Source organism: Schistocerca serialis, chromosome 5, assembly GCF_023864345.2.
Source record: "Schistocerca serialis cubense isolate TAMUIC-IGC-003099 chromosome 5, iqSchSeri2.2, whole genome shotgun sequence".
NCBI classification, from domain to species: Eukaryota; Metazoa; Arthropoda; class Insecta; order Orthoptera; family Acrididae; genus Schistocerca; species Schistocerca serialis.
In genome coordinates, this window is record NC_064642.1 from 402647471 (window position 1) to 402670863 (window position 23393).

The window sequence follows — 23393 nt, forward strand, 5'->3', positions numbered from 1 at the left end:
GCAAACATCCCCATCTGTTGACTCAGGGATTGACACGTGGATGCAGGATCCGTTACTGCCATGCGGATAAGATGCCTGTCGTCTTGACTGCTAGTGATACAAGGCCATTGGGATGCAGCACGGCATTCCGTACTACCCTCCTGAACCCACTGATTCCATATTCTGGTGACAGTCATTGGATCTCGACCAACGCGGGCAGTAATGTCGCGATACGATAAACCGCAATCACAATAGGCTACAATCTGACCTTTATCAAAGTCGGAAACATGATGGTACGTATTTCTCCTCCTTAGACGAGGCATCACAACAACGTTTCACCAGGCTACGCCGGTCAACTGCTCTTTGCATATGAGAAATCGGTTGGAAACTTTCCTCATGTCAGCATGTTGTAGGTGTCGCCACCGGTGCCAACATTGCGTGAATGCTCTGAAAAGCTAATCATTTGCATATCACAGCATCCTCTTTCTGTCAGTTGAATTTCACGAATGTAGCACATCATCTTCGTGGTGTAGCGGTTTTTTACACACACACACACACACACACTCACTCACTCACTCACTCACTCACTCACTCACTCACTCACTCTCTCTCTCTCTCTAATGACTTTGACAGGATATGGAACCTAGAACTTTTAACAAAAGTTGTTCTACCAATTCATCACTCTCCACTCCATGAATAAGATCTTGACAATGGAAATTTGAATGAAGACTTTGAGTTTTCTGTCCTCCAGTTGCCAACATTATGCAGTCAGCTGCTGTCACTGCAATGGTTGCAACTTTTTTCCTGTCAATTTTGTGTTGACTGTCTGACCAAGTAACCCAGATATTTCTTGATGCCACAATTTTCCTATAGTTATGAGGTGGATGTTGCCAATATTTGACACTCTTCCATTTACAAGGATAAGTGTGATCGAATATCTGTCATCTTATAGAAGTTGATCTTGCAGATACTGTGTCTGATCGAACTCTAATTCTATGTGCTGTAATCTAGTGCACTGTTTATTTTGTGTCCTAGTTCCAATATTGTCTTAACATTTTGTACATCTTGCTTAGTTGATACATTTGCACTGCCAAGTATTTTTCTGTGCTGTTGCGTACTTCTTCCTTGCTGAGTCTTAATTTAGTCAAGGCGGTTTCAACACTCTGTGAATGTAAGTCATTTCAACATCTACTACTCCACCATGGAGCAAACTTACAGCTTCAGTTATCATTTTTGTGATGACTGACAGCTGCAATGCTCCAGTTGGTCACTGTGCATAGCCCTATTCCCTTGTTGTATCAGCCACTGTTCATTCTCGGTGGTGGCTGAAATTTTGAAGCTAAACTGCTACTCTCATTAGTGGGCACCAGAACTAGCCACTAATACTGATTCAACTAGCTGACAATCAAATACAGATTGTTCACTTTCAGGCAGGCAGGTGCAGCTCTAGAATCTGGGTCTTGAGGGGTCATGGTTTGTTATTCTACACCTCCCCCCTCAGTCCTCAACACCCAAAATTCAACTTGTCACATATAATAATAATAATAATAATAATAATAATAATAATTTTTGATAAGCATAGACGCCAAAGTAATGAATTAAAATTTAAGCCAAGGCTGGTAATTGAAGCCGAGTCTCCTGCCTACTAGGTAGATGTGCTATATACTAAACCACCCCAGCATTACAGCTAATACAGCTGATACAACCGATCTTGGGCTGAGATGTGAATTGAAGTTTCCATTAGGGAGGATAGTCCATGTAGTTATGTTATCCACAATGCCAGGGATGTGCCTAGCAAGTGGGAGACCTGGGTCCAAGTCCTGACTTTGGTACAAATTTTAATTCGTTACCTCAGCCTCTATCCCTATCAAAGATAAACTGAGACTCAAAAGATCTTCATGAAACTGTAATTCCATCAGATCACTAATAATTTGTTTACACCAGTGCTGAATACATGACTTTAGTGTAATTTCTAAGAAACTGAATTCAGAGAATAACAATTTTTGGAAAGTGTTCATCATAATATTTTAGAAGTACATGTGTCGTGCAATATTTTGATAACTACACTGCTGGCCATCCAAAATGCAACACCAGGGATGACGGACACATCACAGACAAACTGATTTGGGAGATAAAGTAATTCAAAATACAGCCCCAAATGAAGAGAGGAAGATGATGAAATCAGTACTGAGTGTTGTCGCTATTGTTAGCTATTAACGCTGCTACATGCCTTGTCACTGAATCAAAGATGCTCTAGATGAATTATTGAGGTACTGCAATCCATGCTGCTTCCACAAGTTGCAATAGTTAATATTGTATGACAGCAGGTGATGTATCCCAGCCCGTTGTTCCGCAATCATCGACCAGCCATTTTTGATAGGTGATCGGGAGAACAGGGAGGTCAAGGCAGCAATGCCATCTAATGGGCAATGAAGAAGTCTTGAACATTGCATGCCACATGTGGTCACACAGTATCCTGTTGCAATGCGGCCACTGTCAAGCTCTGAAGGTATGGGAGGACAATAGGCTCCAACATTTCAGAGATGTAACAATGGCTGGTTAGTGCACTGACAATGCATAATAGGTGGTGCAGGAGTGGAATCCAGCAGCAACCCAAACCACAATACCAACAGCAGGACCACTATCGCGGTGCAGAAGGCAACAGTTCAACAGTCTCTCACTACAGTGTCTTCAGACTATAATCCAGTGATTGTGGTAGTGCAGGCAGGATTGGGATTCATCAGCAGAAACAATTTTGTTCTATTTTGTTGTCTGTGTCCACCATTTATCCCACCACTGCCAGTGCAAACACCTGTGGCATTCACTCAATGGTAAATACAGCAATGGACATGTTTCAGACAGTCGACACTCCTGCACGTTGAATGGTCAAACTCTGACACGTGCTCACTGTCTTCTACAAGACACACTGAAGCTGTTGACGCAAAACAATTGCACGAAAGAACAATTCCAGTACGTCCACACGGTCGTTTTTCCCACTTTATATAGCGACTGCAGGTGGCGCTATTGGCGCCTGTGATGTGCGCCTGCAACGAAATACTAATCAAGTGCACCTCTCGTCGCCGCAAAAGTATGCCGCAAATTTCTGCTGATTTGGATGCATCCTTTGGGGTGTTGGATTTTGCGTCGCCAGCAGTGTATAACAGCAACAAATTCTCATAACGCTGACATCAAAAGTTGCACTATATAAAATCTAAGAGTGTAGTCATTACTATGAATGTTTCACTGAACACAGGTCTGCAGACTAGGCTATGTGGGCATGTAAAAGTGAGGAATGTTGTTTCAATCAGTCATTTATGCCTACGCTCAAGCAAGTCATTTTTTCTTTTACATCTTCTTGTGTGTGTGTGTGTGTGTGTGTGTGTGTGTGTGTGTGTGTGTGTGTGTGTGTGAATGAGGGGGCAGATTCTTTCCACATTGATTCATGCAATTTCTTGTGGTTTATCGGTCCAATCTGTGGACTGTCAAACCCTCTCAGGTAGATCGTTGACAACACATACAGGATTATTACAAATGATTCAAGCGATTTCACAGCTCTACAATAACTTTATTATTTGAGATATTTTCACAATGCTTTGCACACACATGCAAAAACTCAAAAAGTTTTTTTAGGCATTCACAAATGTTCGATATGTGCCCCTTTAATGATTCGGCAGACATCAAGCCGATAATCAAGTTCCTCCCACACTCGGCGCAGCATGTCCCCATCAATGAGTTCGAAAGCATCGTTGATGCGAGCTCGCAGTTCTGGCACGTTTCTTGGTAGAGGAGGATTAAACACTGAATCTTTTACATAACCCCACAGAAAGAAATCGCATGGGGTTAAGTCGGGAGAGCGTGGAGGCCATGACATGAATTGCTGATCACGATCTCCACCACGACCGATCCATCGGTTTTCCAATCTCCTGTTTAAGAAATGCCGAACATCATGATGGAAGTGCGGTGGAGCACCATCCTGTTGAAAGATGAAGTCGGCGCTGTCGGTCTCCAGTTGTGGCATGAGCCAATTTTCCAACATGTCCAGATACACGTGTCCTGTAACGTTTTTTTCGCAGAAGAAAAAGGGGCTGTAAACTTTAAACCGTGAGATTGCACAAAACACGTTAACATTTGGTGAATTGCGAATTTGCTGCACGAATGCGTAAGGATTCTCTACCGCCCAGATTCGCACATTGTGTCTGTTCACTTCACCAATAAGAAAAAATGTTGCTTCATCACTGAAAACAAGTTTCGCACTGAACGCATCCTCTTCAATGAGCTGTTGCAACCGCGCCGAAAATTCAAAGCGTTTGACTTTGTTGTCGGGTGTCAGGGCTTGCAGCAATTGTAAACGGTAAGGCTTCTGCTTTAACCTTTTCCGTAAGATTTTCCAAACCGTCGGCTGTGGTACGTTTAGCTCCCTGCTTGCTTTATTCGTCGACTTCTGCGGGCTACGCGTGAAACTTGCCCGCACGCGTTCAACCGTTTCTTCGCTCACTGCAGGCCGACCCGTTGATTTCCCCTTACAGAGGCATCCAGAAGCTTTAAACTGCGCATACCATCGCCGAATGGAGTTAGCAGTTGGTGGATCTTTGTTGAACTTCGTCCTGAAGTGTCGTTGCACTGTTATGACTGACTGATGTGAGTGCATTTCAAGCACGACATACGCTTTCTCGGCTCCTGTCGCCATTTTGTCTCACTGCGCTCTCGAGCGCTCTGGCGGCAGAAACCTGAAGTGCGGCTTCAGCCGATCAAAACTTTATGAGTTTTTCAACGTATCTGTAGTGTGTCGTGATCATATGTCAATGAATGGAGCTATAGTGAATTTATGAAATCGCTTCAATCATTTGTAATAGCTCTGTATTATATGTAAGAACACAAGTCCGGCCAGGGACTGAGCTTGTTGTGAGTGGACACAAGGAGAGTTTGCTGCTGTCCGTAAACAGCTGGAAGCTGCGTTGGCTACCGTCGACAAGCTTCTAGCTAATGCTCGAAGTTGCGGTGATGTCGGGGTGCCAGTGACGAGACCTGCAACGCCTTTTGTGCCACTGGAATACCCTGGTGACCCGGACGTTGCTGCGGCTTCCGGTGCGCAACGTCTGACCGGTCCGTCCTCAGTCCAAAGTGGGTGGCAGACAGTGGTGGGTTCGCGTGTCACTGGGCGGAAGGTGGAAGGTACGAGGTGCTTCCCAGTGTTGTTGATAACTCTAAGCCAGCACGGGAGACCTTTCGTGTTGGGCTAGCAGTCGATTTTCCTGCCCAGTCCGGACAAGTACAGAGAGCGGGTATGCTTGTCACTGGGAGCGCCAATGTTAGGAAGGTGATGGAGCCCCTCAGGGAGATAGCAGGCATGGCGAGAAAGAATTCCAGTGTGCATTCAGTATTTTTGCTGGGAGGTCTCATCCGTGATGTGGAGGAGGCCCTGCCGGCGGCTGTCGAGCGCACAGGGTGCAACCAGCTGCGTGTAGTGGCACATGTCAGCACGAATGACGCCTTCCGCTTGGGTTCTGAGGCCATTCTCGGCTCCTTTCGGCGGCTGGCTGATTTGGCGAGGGCAACTAGCAATACACGCGGGATGCAGGCTAAGCTGTCTATTTGTAACATCGTATCCAGGGTTGATCGCGGTCCTCTGGTTTGGAGTAGAATGGAAGGTCTAAACAAGGGGGGTTCAGACGGCTCTGTGACGGTACCGGATGCGAATTTCACGACCTCCGCTATCGGGTGCAGTACTGTAAGATTCCCCTTAATAGGTCAGGCGTGCGCTACACGCAGGAAGCGCCTACTAGGGTAGCGGAGTACGTGTGCCGTGCACATGGGGCTTTTTTAGGTTAGAGTACCCCTCCCTTGGGAGCAAAGGCGATTTGCCTGTTAAATCAGCCGCAGCGACCTAGGAGAATCTTGGTCTTCGCAGATCAGAGATAGAAAAGGTTAATATGATTTTAGTAAACCGTAGAAGCATCCAAGTAAAGGTCCCAGAATTAGTATCGCTTACTGAAGGTTATATTGGGAACAGAAAGCTAGTTGAAGCCAGACGTCAATGACAACGAAATCCTAAGTTCAGACTGGAATGCTTATCGTAAGGTTAGGTTAGTCGCCAATGGTGGCGGCGGGTTTATTGCAGTAAAAAGTTACATAAAAACTAGCGAGGTTACCACAGATTCCGAATGTGAATTAATCTGGGTGAAATTGAGTATCAAAGAATGGTCAAAAAAGGTGATCGGATGCTTTTATAGACCACATGGGTCAGGATCTGTAGTTGTAGAGCGCTTCAGACAGAGCTTTCAGAATATCATTAGTAATCTTCCTGACCTTGCCGCTGTAATAGGGGGTAACTTCAACTTGACAGGTATAGACTGAGAGTGTTATGCCGTCAAAACTGGTGCCAGCGACAGGGAATCGTGTGGTATTATTCTGGAGGTCTTATCCGAAAATTACCTTGAGCAGATAGATAGAGAACCAACAGCAGATAGATAGAGAACCAACTCGTGAGGGTAACGTCTTAGACCTCCCGGAAACAAACAGACCTGAACTTATCGAATCGGTTAACGTAGAGGAAGGTATCAGTGATCATAAGGCTGTGACATCATCTATGACGACGGGTCCTACAAGGAATGTCAAGAAATGTAGGAAGATATATTTGCTCAGGAGGGGTGATAGGATCTCAGCAATCAGCATCAAATATTCGGTGATGAAGACGAAGTTGTGGAGAACAAATGGAAAAAAATTCAAAGGCATCGTTTAATATGCACTAGACAAGAATGTTCCGAGTAAGGTTTTAAGGGATGAGAAAGAGCCACCATGGTTTAATAGCCGTGCTAGGAAAGCGCTACGTAAACAAAGAGCACTTCATCTCAGATTCAAGAGAGGTAAAAACCTAGCTGACAAATAAAAGCTGAACGAAGCGAAAACGAGCGTAAGGAGAGCAATGAGAGAAGCGTTCAATGATTTTGAAAGTAAGACATTGACAATCGCCCTGAGTAAAAACCCTAAGAGATTTTGGTAGTATATAAAATCAGTAAGTGGGTCAAAATAATCTATTCATAAACCGGCACCGAAACGGAAGATAACAGAGATTAGGCCGAAATACTGAATTCGGTCTTCCGAAGTTGTTTCACCACGGAAGATCGTAACACTGTCCCTCCTTTCAATCGTCGTGCGAACGTCGAAATGGCACATATTGATATAACCGATAGCGGAATAGAAAAGCAGCTACAATCGCTTAGTAGTGCAAAGGCTTCAGGACCAGATGAGATACCTATAAGATTCTGTAAAGATTGTGCGAAAGAACTTGCTTCCCTTCTCGTAGCAGTTTATTGTAAATCGCTTGAGCAATGAAAGGTACCTAACGACTGGAAAGAAGCGCAGGTCATTCCCGGTTTTAAGAAAGGCCGTAAGACAGAGCCACACAATTATAGACCTATATCATTGTCGTCAATCTGTTGTAGAATTATGGGACATGTTTTTTGCTCAAGAATTATGACGTTCTTGGAAAATGAACATCTCCTCTATAAAAATCAACATGGATTCCGCAAACAGAGATCCTGCGAAACTCAGCTCGCCCTACTCCTCCATCAGATCCACAGTGCGATGGACAACGGCCCACAGGTTTGATTTCAGTAAGGCATTTGACACTGTCCCGCACTGCCGTTTAATGAAAAAAATACGAGCTTACAGGCCTGCGATTGGATTCAAGACTTCGTTGCAGACAGAGCTCAACACGTTGCTCTTAACGTAACTAAATCGACAGATGCAAAGGTAATATCCGGAGTGCCACAGGGAAGTGTGATAGGACCGTTGCTGTTTACAATATATATAAATGATCTAGTAGAAAGCGTCGGATGCTTTTTAAGGCTATTCGCAGATGATGCAGTCGTTTATACCAAAGTAGCAACGCCAGAAGATAGTAAGAATTTCTAGAACGACCTGCAGAGAATTGATGAATGGTGCAGACTCTGGCAGTTGACCCTGAACGTAAATAAATGTGACATATTGCGCATACATAGTAAAAGATATCAACTATTGTACAGCTACACTATTGATGACAAACAGCTGGAGACAGCGTCTGCCGTAAAATATCTAGGCGTAACTATTCAGAGCGACCTTAAGTGGAATGACCATATAAAGCAGGTAGTGGGAAAAGCAGACACCAGACTCAGATTCATCGGAAGAATCTTACGGAAAATGTAGCTCATCCACGAAAGAAGTGGGTTATAAGGCGCTTGTTCGCCCGATTCTTGATTATTGTTCATCTGTCTGGGATCCCTATCAAGTAGGACTGACAGAGGAGATAGGAAAGATCCAACGAAGAGCGGCGCGTTTCGTCACGGGATCGTTTAGCTGGCGAGAGAGCGTTACGGAGATGCTAAACAAACTCCACTGGCAGATGTTACAAGAGAGGCGTTGTGCTCCACAGAGAGACTTACTATTGAAATTTCGGGACAGCACTTTTCAGGAGGAGCCAGACAACATATTACTTCCCCCCCACATACATCTTGCGTATTGACCACGAGGAGAAAAATCGAGAAATTAGAGCCAGTACAATCATTCTTCCCACGCACTATTCGCGAGTGGAACAGGGTTGGAGGGATCAGATAGTGGTACCGAAAGTAGCCTCCGCCACACACCATTAGTTGGCTTGCGGAGTCTGATGTAGATGTACATGTAAATGTACAACGCTTTCACTACTTTTTTTGCTTAGTTTATGGCCGTTCAATGGCAACGTTATCAGTGCCTATACGAAAGTTAGTGGGAATGAGTGTGGTTAAAACAGCTAAACCGTCATCGAATAATGAGTTCACATACAGAACTACATTAACTGACTCCAAATCTCACTCACAGAATCACTTGTGGGGAGGGGGACGGGGGGATGATGATCGGCATGGCAACCCCCTGTACTGCGATTACTACCAAGGCTGTACGACGCACTTCGCTACATGTTCACTCCGAGAGCTAGTAGCAAAACTGTAGTTAAGGTGCCATTAATCATTGTCTCCATTCAATGTCAAACAGATTTCATTAGCACTTCCGATGCATTTCTTTAGTTTCCTTATCTTGAATTAGTCACCAAGAACACTGACTTGCTCGTTCCAAATCAAACTGCAGCTGCTGTCTTTAATTTACGACATCGCTATCACTGACAGGTTGAGCTTTGGCCCACTATGTGCTACATGGTCCTTCGGACGACACACCTGTTGCTGTATGACACGTCTAGCGCTGACTTTTGCTGTTCCCAGAGCCCGTGATACACGTAGCAAGAGCGAAAACTCGCAGTGGTGCAGAGTGCTAGCGTGAATGTGCCTAATAATGCATGGGAGACTCTGGAAGAGATCTATTGCCAACAGCGAATGTTCAATAGCTAATTATAATAACGATGTCTACATTAGAATAGTGAGTATAAGATGTTCCTGGTTTACTCGTCACGTCAACTTCCTACAGGAAAGTAGTATCACACGAAAGTTGTGAACAGATCAATGAGGAGTTGAGAAAAATAAATGCGTGGTGTAATGACTGGCAATTATCTCTCAATATTAGTGAGTGTAACCTACTGCGTATAACAAGGCGAAAATTATCATTAATGCATGAGTACAAAATAAATGATCAGTCTTTGGAAGCGGTAACATCAGTCAAGTATCTGGGTGTGACTATTCGAAATGATCTCAAATGGAATGATCAGATTACACAAGTAACGAGTAAGGTGAACTCTAGATTGCGGTTTATTGGTAGAATCCCGATGCGATGCAGTCCTTCAACAAAGGAAATTGCTTACAATACGTTAGTTCGTCCAGTCTTAAGGTATTGTTCGTCTGTGTGGGACACAGACAGACGACGCGCCGAACAGTAGGGGCTGCTCACTAAATTCCGAAACACAATCTTCGCCGAGGATGTGGAGCATATACACTCCTGGAAATGGAAAAAAGAACACATTGACACCGGTGTGTCAGACCCACCATACTTGCTCCGGACACTGCGAGAGGGCTGTACAAGCAATGATCACACGCACGGCACAGCGGACACACCAGGAACCGCGGTGTTGGCCGTCGAATGGCGCTAGCTGCGCAGCATTTGTGCACCGCCGCCGTCAGTGTCAGCCAGTTTGCCGTGGCATACGGAGCTCCATCGCAGTCTTTAACACTGGTAGCATGCCGCGACAGCGTGGACGTGAACCGTATGTGCAGTTGACGGACTTTGAGCGAGGGCGTATAGAGGGCATGCGGGAGGCCGGGTGGACGTACCGCCGAATTGCTCAACACGTGGGGCGTGATGTCTCCACAGTACATCGATGTTGTCGCCAGTGGTCGGCGGAAGGTGCACGTGCCCGTCGACCTGGGACCGGACCGCAGCGACGCACGGATGCACGCCAAGACCGTAGGATCCTACGCAGTGCCGTAGGGGACCGCACCGCCACTTCCCAGCAAATTAGGGACACTGTTGCCCCTGTGGTATCGGCGAGGACCATTCGCAACCGTCTCCATGAAGCTGGGCTACGGTCCCGCACACCGTTAGGCCGTCTTCCGCTCACGCCCCAACATCGTGCAGCCCGCCTCCAGTGGTGTCGCGACAGGCGTGAATGGAGGGACGGATGGAGACGTGTCGTCTTCAGCGATGAGAGTCGCTTCTGCCTTGGTGCCAATGATGGTCGTATGCGTGTTTGGCGCCGTGCAGGTGAGCGCCACAATCAGGACTGCATACGACCGAGGCACACGGGGCCAACACCCGGCATCATGGTGTGGGGAGCGATCTCCTACACTGGCCGTACACCACTGGTGATCGTCGAGGGGACACTGAGTAGTGCACGGTACATCCAAACCGTCATCGAACCCATCGTTCTACCATTCCTAGAGCGGCAAGGGAACTTGCTGTTCCAACAGGACAATGCACGTCCGCATGTATCCCGTGCCACCCAACGTGCTCTAGAAGGTGTAAGTCAACTACCCTGGCCAGCAAGATCTCCGGATCTGTCCCCCATTGAGCATGTTTGGGACTGGATGAAGCGTCGTCTCACGCGGTCTGCACGTCCAGCACGAACGCTGGTCCAACTGAGGCGCCAGGTGGAAATGGCATGGCAAGCCGTTCCACAGGACTACATCCAGCATCTCTACGATCGTCTCCATGGGAGAATAGCAGCCTGCATACTGGGGTCAGTGAAGTGAAATGGAAAGAAGACAGGGCTATGGTCAGATGAGTATAGGGTAATATCAACAGCAGCAGAAAATGGAATATCAGGAGTAGAATTTATAATGAATAGAAAGGTATGGCAGAGTGTGTGTTACTGTGAACAGTTCAGTGATAGGGTTGTTCTCATCAGAATCGATAGCAAACCAACACCGACAACGACAGTTTAGGTACAGTATATATGCTGACGTCGCAACCTGAAGATGAAGAGACAGAGAAAGTATATGACGATATTTAACAGGTAATGCAGTACGTAAAGGGAGATGAAAATCTAATAGTTATGGGGGACTGGAATGCAGTTTTAGGGGAACGAGTAGAAGAGAGAGTTACACGAGAATACGGGCTTGGTACTAGAAATGAGAGAAAAAGAAAGACTAACTGAATTCTGTAATAAATTTCAGCTCTTAATAGTGAATACTCTGTTCAAGACTCACAAGAGGAGGTGGTATATTTGGAAAAGGCCGAGAGATACGGGAAGATTTCCGTCAGAGTACATCATGGTCAGACAAAGATTTCGAAATCAGATACTGGATTGTAAGGTGTACCCAGGAGCAGATATAGACTCAGGTCACAATGTACTAGTGATGAAGAGTAGCTGAAATGTAAGTGATTACACAGGAAGAATCAGTACGTGAAGATGTGTGAGGCAGAAGTACTAAGGAATCAAGAGATACAATCGAAGTTCTCTAAGGCTATAGATACTGCAATAAGGAGTATCTCAGTAGGCAGTACAGTTGAGGAGGGGCCATCACAGAAGTTGGAAAGAGAAACATAGGTACAAAGAAGGTAACTGCGAAGAAATCATGGGTAACAGAAGAAATACTTCAGTCGATCGATGAAAGAAGAGAATGTAGAAATGTTCCTGGAAATTCAGGAATAAATAAATATAAGTCACTGAGGTATGAAATAAGTGGGAAGTGTAAAGTAGCTAAGATAAAATGGTTGGGTGAAAAATGTGAAGAAATCGGAAAAGAAATAATTGTCGTAATGACTGCCTCAGCATATAGGCAAGTCAAAAGAACCTTCGGTGAAATTGAAAGCAGAGGTGGTGACATTAAGAGTGCAAGGGGAATTCCACTGTTAAATGCAGAGCAGAGAGCGGCTAGGCGGAAAGAGTATTTTGAAGACTTGAGATCAAATAAGGCAGAAGGCATTGGTAACATTCCATCAGAATTTCTAAAATCATTCTGGGAAGTGGCAACAAAATGACTACTCACGTTAGTGTGTAGAATGTATGAGTCTGGCGATATATACCATCTGATTTTCGGAAATACATCATCCGCACAATTCCGAAGATTGCAAGAGCTGACGAGTGTGAGAATTATCGCACAATCAGCTTAACAGCTCATGCGTCCAAGCTGCTGAGACGAATAATATACAGAAGAATAGATGACGATCAGTTTGACTTTAGGAAAGATAAAGGCGCCAGGGAGGCAATTCTGACGTCGCGGTTGATAATGGAAGCAAGACTAAAGAAAAATAAAGGCACATTCACAGGATTTGTCAGCATGGAAAAGCGTACGACAATGTCAAACGGTGCAAGATGTTGGAAATTCTGAGGAATATAGGTTAGTTGGTTGATTTGGGAGGGGCCAAATAGCTAGGTCATCGGTCCCAGAGGATTAGGGAAGGAAGTTGGCTGTGCCCTTTCAAAGGAACCATCCCAGTAAGGAAAATAAGGGTAAGCTATACGGAGAGATGCGTAATATATCACATGTACAAGAGCCAAGAGAGAATAATAAGAGCGGAAGACCTAGAACGAAGTGCTCGAACTAAAAGGGTGTAGACAGGGATGTAGTCTTTCGCCCCTACTCTTCAATCTGTACATCGAGGAAGCAATGATGGAAATAAAAGAAAGGTTCAGGAGTGGAATTAAAATACAAGGTGAAAGGATATCAATGACATGAGTCGCTGATGACATTGCTATCCTCAGTGAACGTGAGGAAGAGCTACAAGATCTGCTGACTGGAATGAACAGCCTAATGAGTACAGAATAGGGAGTGAGGGTAAATCGAAGAAAGACGAAAGTAATAAGAAGTAGCAGAAATGAGAACAGCCAGACACTTAGCATAAGAACTGAATGTCACGAAGTAGATGAAGTTAAGGTGTTCTACTACCTAGGCAGAAAAAAACCAACGTCGGACGGAGCAAGGAGGACATAAAGCAGACTATCACTGGCAAAAAGTGCATTCCTAATCAATAGATGTCTACTAGTATCAAACATAGGCCTTAATTTGAGGAAGAAATTTCTGAGAATGTACGACTGGGGCACAACATTGTATGGTAGTGAAACATGGACCGTAGGAAAATCAGAACGGAAGAGAATCGAAGCATTTGAGATGTGGTGCTATAGACGACTGCTGAAAATTACATGGACTGGTAATGTAAGGAATGAGAAGGTTCTGCGCAGAATCAGAGCGGAAAAGAATATGTGAAGAACACTGATAAGAAGAAGGGACAGGATGCTGCTACATCTGTTAAGACGTCAGGGAATAACTTCCATTGTACATGAGGGAGCTGTAGAGGGCAAAAACTGTAAAGGAAGACAGAAATTGGAATATATCCAGCAAACAACTGAGGACGTTGGTTATAAGTGCTACTGTGGGATGAAGACGTTGGCTTGAGGAGTTCGTGTCGAGCTGCATCAAACCAGTCAGAAGACTGGTGGCAAAAAATAACAAGCTGATGGTAGCGTTCAAGCGTGGCTCTGGCCCCAAGAAGCCGTGGACCGAAGTTGTCAACACTACAGTGATTGTGTCAGCTGGTGGTGGCTCCATAATAATGTGGGCTGTGTTTACGTGTAATAGACTGGGTCCTCTGGTCGAACTGAACCGATCAAATGGTTATGTTCGCTTACTTGGAGACCATTTGCTGCAATTCATGGACTTACATGTTCCCAAATAACGATGGAATTTCTTATAGATGACAATGCACCGCCGGCCGCTGTGGCCGAGTGGTTCTAGGCGCTTCAGTCCGGAACCGCACTGCTGCTACGGTCGCAGGTTCGAATCCTGCCTCGGGCATGGATGTGTGTGATGTCCTTAGGTTAGTTAGGTTTAAGTAGTTCTAAGTTCTAGGGGACTGATGACCGCAGATGTTAAGTCCTATAGCGCTCAGAGCCATTTGAACCGTTAGACTTCATTCAACAACAATGCAGTCTGCTACCAGTAAAACTCTACTACACAACACCGCATAGGTATGTAACAAATTGAAAAACCCAAATTGACTACCATTTAAAGGAATAAACTTACCTGAATAAGAACAAAATTACTCTCATTTAAAATATATACGGACTCCAATAGTTTTTACCCTTGACACCTTTTTTATATGCTGATTTTTTATGGATACTGTAGTCTTTTCCGCGTATGAAGCTGTTGGAATGTAGTTCTACATACGTAGGCTCCACTGGGACCAGAATCTCAATTTCGCCAGAAGTAGATTTCGACTCTTTTCCCCCATTATATAATATGGAAAAAATGTCCTAATGTGTATTATGGAAGAGGCGAAGAAAAAAAGTTCCTATAAACATTTGTCATAAACCTAGTATCTTTGGCGGTACGTTCTACTAGCGCCCCTGTCAACAATCACCACGTCTCTGCGCTAGTTTTCACAACATGTGCTCAATGTGAACAGGGTACTGAATATCTTTACAGATGCAGTGCAGCATTGTGGATATTTGGCAACATACAGCTTATATATTTGTAGGATGTTCCCATCCGCTTGCCTGTAACAGAAGACTGTATCTGCCACCTCATGTATTGAATAGTAGGCCTCTATTAGGAGGTGTACATCCAGTGACAGACACGGATACAAATTACACCAATGCGCTGCTGTGTGACAGCAGACAAGGCACCATATAAACATTATACAGGTTCACCAGATGAAAATAACATACTTGACCGATACATTACATTAGTACACTGTAAAATACTGTGCATGTTCTTGCGTTGGGTGTGTGCGTGATACTATTTTCAGATACATCGCACTGGATAAACGTCTGTTAGGACTAAAGTGGTTCATGTACACGATATGCTCCTTGTACACATGCAGGCTATAACACTGAAAACGTCAGGTTTACGAGCAATGTTGACAGGAACTTTTTGTCTTCCTTAATGCGTACTACATAACTCTGAAGACATCAGGTTTACGACCAACGTTGGCAGGAACCTTTTGCCGGCCGGGGTAGCCGAGCGGTTCTAGGCGTTACAGTCTGGAACCGCCCGACCCCTACGGTCGCAGGTTCGAATCCTGCCTCGGGCATTGATGTGTGTGATGTCCTTAGGTTAGTTAGGTTTAAGTAGTTCTAAGTTCTAGGGGACTGATGACCTCAGAAGTTAAGTCCCACAGTGCTCAGAGCCATTTTTCTTGACAGGAACTTTTTGACTTCCCTTAATGCATACTGCATCCTCTGTAAATATTGGAACCTGTTCTAATATTTACACAGGATGTAGTATGCATCAAGGGAAGGAAAAAAGTTCCTGTCAATATACAAGGTGACAAACTATATGAAAAAAAACTAAATCAGTTACAAACTATGGCGTCCAGGCACTTTAATCCACATGTAAACGTCACTATAGACATTCGGATGTAGGTTATGATATGTTCGATATGCTTGCCATCATTGGTGATGATGTGGCGCAGACGAATAGCGAAATTCTGCATGACACACTTAACTGTCGGAACATCGATGCTGTCGCTGACTCCTGAATGGCTGTTTTCAGCTCATCAATGTTTTTGGGGTTATTGCTGTACACCTAGTCTTTAATACAACCCCACAAAAAGGAGTCGCATGTGTTCACATCCGGAGAATATGGCGGCCATTCGAAGCCCATGCCAGTGGCCTCTGGGTACTGCAGAGCCAGAATGCTTATTTCGTGAGATATTTGGCCCGGTCACGATATATATATATATATATTGTGGGTGTATGCATGTGCGTGTTTGTTTTTCATGTACTGTGTTATTTGTTACATTGTGTTTAGCAATTAACTTATATCTCATTTTTAAAATGTTTCATGGACTTTATAACTACCCTGTACCGAGCAGAAACTTTTCGCTAGTTTCTCAGTGTACCACGGGCCCTTAGAATGGAAAGGCTCACTGCTAGAAGATCCGTCACGTGAATGTTTTATATGAGGCTTGTTCGCGAGAACCTCGGATCACACAGAGTATTTATTTATTTATTGCCATATTATAGACCTGTTTCCTGATGTTTAAAGCAGGTCGTACATCTTACAATTTTCGTTTTTCATCTTTTTACAGTTATCGACAACATTTACAAAGAATGATACTTTTCAAAATAACAATAATTTAAGGCTGAAATATAAATAAAATTTTGTTGTTTTTTAATAAGAACATAAAAAGAAGATAGGATAGAGGAGAGATTTCATAGTACCATCACCGAATGTGACTGACGGTGAATACCTCGGAATGGTTTCTTCGAGCCGTTGACCGCCAGTCATACACACACACACACACACACACACACACACACACACACAAATGGTTATTAGTAGAGAAATAATGTTGCTTATCCTATTTATTACTACTCCTATGTATTAATTACTTTCGGTGCCCATCTATGTACCGTATTTGGTGATTTCTTGGCTAGATCGCCAGCACCTTATGCTTATTTACTGTCACATCTCTGCTTCCTCCTCCTGTTCCTCCTCATTGTCACTATTTTCGCTGCCATTGTGGGTATCGCTGTCCACCCTCTGGAGATTGTTGTTACGCTGCACATAGGCATGTCTGTAATGTCGGGTCCGTATGTAGTCTTCATGTGTTGTTTTTGAAATACTGGTTGTCAGTGCATTTAATTGTGCCCATTGTTCTTCGTCTCTTATTGCTGTGTGTATAACTATGTCTGTATGTGTATAGTCTAAGTGTAGTGTATGTCTATCGTCCGCGTATTGCCCGCAGAAAAAGACAGTGTGTTCTGGGGAACCTTCTTCCCCGCATGTGCATGTAGGTGTCTGCCTCAGACAGATCACACAGAGTAGCGGAAAGCTTTTGGGAGAGCGACTGCGGCGAAAAAGAAACTCACGAGGCATCGGATGGGGACGGCCGCACCCAGTATGTCCGGCGCCGTGCAGCCGAAGTCCGCGGTGGCCTCGCAGACGCGGGGCAGCATTGCGGCAGGGATGCCGAAGTAGCCCTCGGCCAGGGAGGACCACTGCACGATGAAGGGGTCGAAGAAGCCGGTGGCGGCGGCGGCGCTGTGGTCGGTGAGGTGGGCGGCGCCGGCCGTCAGCCGCCACAGCAGCCACGAGTCGACGCCGCCGTAGAGCGCGCGGCCCGCAGACGCCGCCTGGCGCAGCGCCGGCACGCGCTCCAGCGCCCACAGCAGCCGCGGCGTCACCTGCCGGCACGCACGCACAAGCACTCCCTGAACCACCTCTCTGCAGACTTTTCCAACGCACATTTAGAAATTTTCATTACTTTGTACGCGGTTTCAATTACAATGAAGCACGACGAAACCAAATGTCCAGTGAGATTTAATATACACTGAGGTTCAAATGGCTCTGAGCACTATGGGAGTTAACTTCTGAGGTCATCAGTCCCCTAGAACTTAAAACTACTTAAACCTAACTAACCTAAGGACATCACACACATCCATGCCCGAGGCAGGATTCGAACCTGCGACCGTAGCGGTCGCGCGGTACCAGACTGAAGCGCCTAGAACCGTTCGGCCACATCGGCCAGTATACACTGAGGTGGCAATACGTTATGGCATAGCGATATGCACGTATACCGGTGGCGGTAGTATCGCGTACACAAGGTACAAAACGGGCAGTGCTTCGGCGCAGCTGTTATTTGTACTCCTGTGATTCACGTCAAAAGGTTGCCGACGTGATTATGCTGCACGACGGGCATTAACAGCCTTTGAACACGGATTGGTAGTTGGAGCTAGATGCATCGGACATCCCATTTCGGAAATTGTCAACGAATTCAACATTCTGAGGTAGATGCACGGTGTCAAGAGTCTGCCAAGGATACCACATTTCAGGCATTACCTCTGCTGCGGCCACATGTAGTAAGCGTTGTTTCACGCAGTGGAGAATGGCTAAACAGAGGCACACCGGCGACCGAGGCGTCGCAAAGTAGGCAGGCACAGATAGCCTCGCTGACAGCAGCAGTCTACCGACAAGTTGACGCAAGGACGCACACAGACAGAGCGCTGCGCAGAGTCTGGAGAGTGCTGAGTAAGGGGAAGTGAGGCCAGCACGCTAAGTTACGCTGCAATATACTGCGGGAGTAATAACAAAAGCTACCACCGAGGGTAAAAAACGTCCTCCTGCCACATATAAATAGTGGAGCGCAGGCAGCAACAGACAGAAGCCATTAGGAAGCAGTTCGGATCTGAGGACGGACATGGTCCGCGTCCGAATGTTCAATCTTCGTAGGTGACGATTCCAGAAGTCTGTTCCAGCTCGCAGGAGTCATCCGTTCGCCGCCAGATGTCGACTTCAGCTCTGGAGGTCGACCCGAGTTCTGTCGGCACCATGGCTGACTAACTACAGCGAGAACTTCCAGCAGGACCGGCCGCAGCGCGATCTCGGTCACAGGCGCCGCCGTGGACTGACGCCCGGACTTCACGGCAACCCGGCCCCACGGCGCGTGGTCCGTCCGTGACGGGACCTCGCGGACATCGCGACTGACGGCTTCCCAGTCGCCGGTGCAGCAGGCGTCGGCAGCTGACCTCACGTACTGGGGCACCGAGCGGCGACGAGTTCATCTCAGCCACAGGGCATCCTGGCTTCAGTGGAGAACTGGTGGTCTGAGGCTCCCAAGTGCGATCAGCGGCGCGCGTTGCGCGCATTGTCGGAGAATCTACACAGCAGCAGCCAGGCGGAGGTATCCACAGGCCTGGGCAGCGACGGCGAGGGAGAAATTGCAAAGGAAGTTCAATAAATAATAGTAAAACACGCAGTCTCAGTCTTTGGCGCAGTCACTGGGTCTGCTGCTAACAAGTGGTGCAGAAGCCGTAACACCTCTCACAACAGACAACACCGTGCCTGGCGGCCTCCACTTAACGACCGAGAATAGCGGCATTTGCGAAATGCTGTCAGTGCTAACATACAAGCAACACCGAGAGAAACAAACGCAGAAATCAATGTCGGACGTACGATGAACGTATCCGATACGACAATGCGGCGAAATTTGGCGTTACTGGTCTACGGCAGCAGATGACCACCGCGAGACTCTTCACTAACAGCAGTGCCCCTCCTGGGCTCTGACCATATTGGTTCGACACTTAACTATTGGAGAACCATGGTCTCGTCAGCTGTGTCGCGATTTCAGTTGCTAAGAGCTGGTGATAAGCTTCGAGTGTGACGCAGACCCCACAGATCCATGGACCCAAACTGTCAACAAGCACTGTGTTTACACGAAATGTACCGGGGTGCTCTGACACAACTGAACCGATCATTGACTGGAAATGGTTATGTTCGGCTATTTGGAGCCCGTTTTCAGTCATTCGTGGACTTCATGTTCCAAAACAACGTTGGTATTTTTATGGATGACCATGTGCCATGTCAGCGGGCCACAGTTGTTGGCGATTGTTTTGAAGAACATTCTCGACAGTTCGAGCAAATTGTCTGGCCAGCCAGATCGTTGTTGGTAAGGCGGGTACCAGGTTGAGATTCATTGGGAGAGTGCTTAGAAAATGTAGTCCATCACCAAAGGAGGTGGCTTACAAAACACTCGTTCGACCTATACTTGAGTATTGCTCATCAGTGTGGGATCCGTACCAGATCGGTTTGACGGAGGAGATAGAGAAGATCCAAAGAAGAGCGGCGCGTTTCGTCACAGGGTTGTTTGGTAACCGTGATAGCGTTACGGAGATGTTTAATAAACTCAAGTGGCAGACTCTGCAAGAGAGGCGCTCTGCATCGCGGTGTAGATTGCTCGCCAGGTTTCGAGAGGGTGCGTTTCTGGATGAGGTATCGAATATATTGCTTCCCCCTACTTATACCTCCCGAGAAGATCACGAATGTAAAATTAGAGAGATTAGAGCGCGCACGGAGGCTTTCAGACAGTCGTTCTTCCCGCGAACCATACGCGACTGGAACAGGAAAGGGAGGTAATGACAGTGGTACGTAAAGTGCCCTCCGCCACACACCGTTGGGTGGCTTGCGGAGTATAAATGTAGATGTAGATCGTCCGACATGAAGCCCATCGAACATTTATGGGACATAACTGAGAGGTCAGTTCGTGCACAAAATCCTGCACCAATAACACTTTTGTAATTGTGGACGGCTATCGAGGCAGCATGACTCAATATTTCTGGACGGAATTCCAGAGACTTATTGAGTTCACGCCTCATCGAGCTGCTGCACTTCGTCGGGCAAAAGCAAGTTGACACGATATTAGGAGTTATCTAATTACTTTTTTTCGCATCATTGTAAGAACTATATAAATTAGACCTTTGACAATAGATGACACAGACCACATTGACAGGGCAATCATAACCATTTTCAAGAATTCGTTTCGATAAATGGCTTAACATAAACTAAGATATGATACAGAACGTGAAATATAACTCTCTAAGCTTTCTTTCTTTCTTTCCAAAGTGTTGCCATCAAGTTAGTTTGCAAAACCGGCATCAAACAGTGCTGCATCAAGGTGGTCCTGTGCCTCTGGCAGGAAATAAGAAGCTGCACCGCCGCTCCCGACCCACACCACAAAATATCTTTCTCGAATTTTTTTATACAGATTTAAGAAATTTTGTAATTTTTAAAGTATATTTATTACAAATGATTATTGAAAAATACGGGGTGTTCCAGAAATGTTGGGACAGCCTTCGAGAAGTTGTAGAGTGTGTCTCGGGCAACGAATCGACAACAGGAACCCGTGTCCGGAAACGTCATCGAACGATGCTAAAGAGCGTTGAAGTTACAGGCGTCCGCTGCTGCCAGTAGGCCACTCCTTCGGCAGCAAACGAGACACTGCACGCTAACACACCGCAGGCGGAAAGTCTCGCAATGTTGTTTGTTAGTCACTGTCACGATCGCCAGCGAAGAAAAACGCTGGAGATTTTAGAGAGTTCTAGCAGAAAAATAAATTGTGTATGTAAAACTACACTCCTGGAAATTGAAATAAGAACATCGTGAATTCATTGTCCCTGGAAGGGGAAACTTTATTGACACATTCCTGGGGTCAGATACATCACATGATCACACTGACAGAACCACAGGCACATAGACACAGGCAACAGAGCATGCACAATGTCGGCACTAGTACAGTGTATATCCACCTTTCGCAGCAATGCAGGCTGCTATTCTCCCATGGAGACGATCGTAGAGATGCTGGATGTAGTCCTGTGGAACGGCTTGCCATGCCATTTCCACCTGGCGCCTCAGTTGGACCAGCGTTCGTGCTGGACGTGCAGACCGCGTGAGACGACGCTTCATCCAGTCCCAAACATGCTCAATAGGGGACAGATCCGGAGATCTTGCTGGCCAGGGTAGTTGACTTACACCTTCTAGAGCACGTTGGGTGGCACGGGATACATGCGGACGTGCATTGTCCTGTTGGAACAGCAAGTTCCCTTGCCGGTCTAGGAATGGTAGAACGATGGGTTCGATGACGGTTTGGATGTACCGTGCACTATTCAGTGTCCCCTCGACGATCACCAGTGGTGTACGGCCAGTGTAGGAGATCGCTCCCCACACCATGATGCCGGGTGTTGGCCCTGTGTGCCTCGGTCGTATGCAGTCCTGATTGTGGCGCTCACCTGCACGGCGCCAAACACGCATACGACCATCATTGGCACCAAGGCAGAAGCGACTCTCATCGCTGAAGACGACACGTCTCCATTCGTCCCTCCATTCACGCCTGTCGCGACACCACTGGAGGCGGGCTGCACGATGTTGGGGCGTGAGCGGAAGACGGCCTAACGGTGTGCGGGACCGTAGCCCAGCTTCATGGAGACGATTGCGAATGGTCCTCGCCGATACCCCAGGAGCAACAGTGTCCCTAATTTGCTGGGAAGTGGCGGTGCGGTCCCCTACGGCACTGCGTAGGATCCTACGGTCTTGGCGTGCATCCGTGCGTCGCTGCGGTCCGGTCCCAGGTCGACGGGCACGTGCACCTTCCGCCGACCACTGGCGACAACATCGATGTACTGTGGAGACCTCACGCCCCACGTGTTGAGCAATTCGGCGGTACGTCCACCCGGCCTCCCGCATGCCCACTATACGCCCTCGCTCAAAGTCCGTCAACTGCACATACGGTTCACGTCCACGCTGTCCCGGCATGCTACCAGTGTTAAAGACTGCGATGGAGCTCCGTATGCCACGGCAAACTGGCTGACACTGACGGCGGCGGTGCACAAATGCTGCGCAGCTAGCGTCATTCGACGGCCAACACTGCGGTTCCTGGTGTGTCCGCTGTGCCGTGCGTGTGATCATTGCTTGTACAGCCCTCTCGCAGTGTCCGGAGCAAGTATGGTGGGTCTGACACACCGGTGTCAATGTGTTCTGTTTTCCATTTCCAGGAGTGTATGTCCGAAACGGTTATTTAGCGAGGCAACAGAGCATCGCATCACAGAGGGCAAGGCCTTTCTACTCAGCAGCTGGCTCCATTTTCTCCAGTGGCGATCGTGGCAATAAGTCGCGATCACTGAATAACAAACAGCATTGCGAAAAGTTCGCTTACGGTGTGTTTGCGTACAGTGTCGTGTACTCCGCCGGACAGGTGGCCTAGTGGCAGGTGGTGGCACTTATAACTTCGACCCATGTACCGTCTTTGGATGAAGTTTCCGAACACGGGATCCCATACTCAATTTGTTCCTCAAGACAACCTCTACGACACCTATAATTTTTTCGCCACGTTTCAGGAAAACCCTGTATTTCTTAAATGGGCTACATAGATAATAAATAATGCACAAAACTAATGAGATCCATCACTGAAGTACATAAATCACAAATTGTATAAATCTTCTAAAGGAATTTACATTACAACAAAATCAATGCCTTACTCTTTATGGCAGCTACTATATTTTTTTATGAGCTATAATATAAATCCTCACCCCATGAACCATGGACCTTGCCGCTGGATGGGAGGCTTGCGAACCTCAGCGATACAGGTAGCCGTACCGTAGGTGCGAACACAACAGAGGGGTATCTGTTGGGAGGCCAGACAAACGTGTGGTTCCTGAAGAGGGGCAGCAGCCTTTTCAGAAGTTGCAGGGGCAACAGCCTGGGTGATTGACTTATCTGGCATTGTAACATTAACCAAAACGG

At 46.5% G+C, this 23393-nt stretch overlaps 1 protein-coding gene across 2 annotated transcripts in view; it reads right to left on the bottom strand.

Moving 5' to 3' along the window:
* The window catches only part of LOC126481310 (putative glycerol kinase 5), a 380514-nt gene that overhangs the window by 97557 nt on the left and 259564 nt on the right, over window positions 1–23393 (bottom strand). For both annotated transcript variants that reach the window (XM_050104967.1, XM_050104966.1), the window contains one exon: window positions 17192–17506. In XM_050104967.1, the coding sequence (XP_049960924.1) occupies window positions 17192–17506 (315 nt within the window). The remainder of the gene's footprint in view (window positions 1–17191; window positions 17507–23393) is intronic.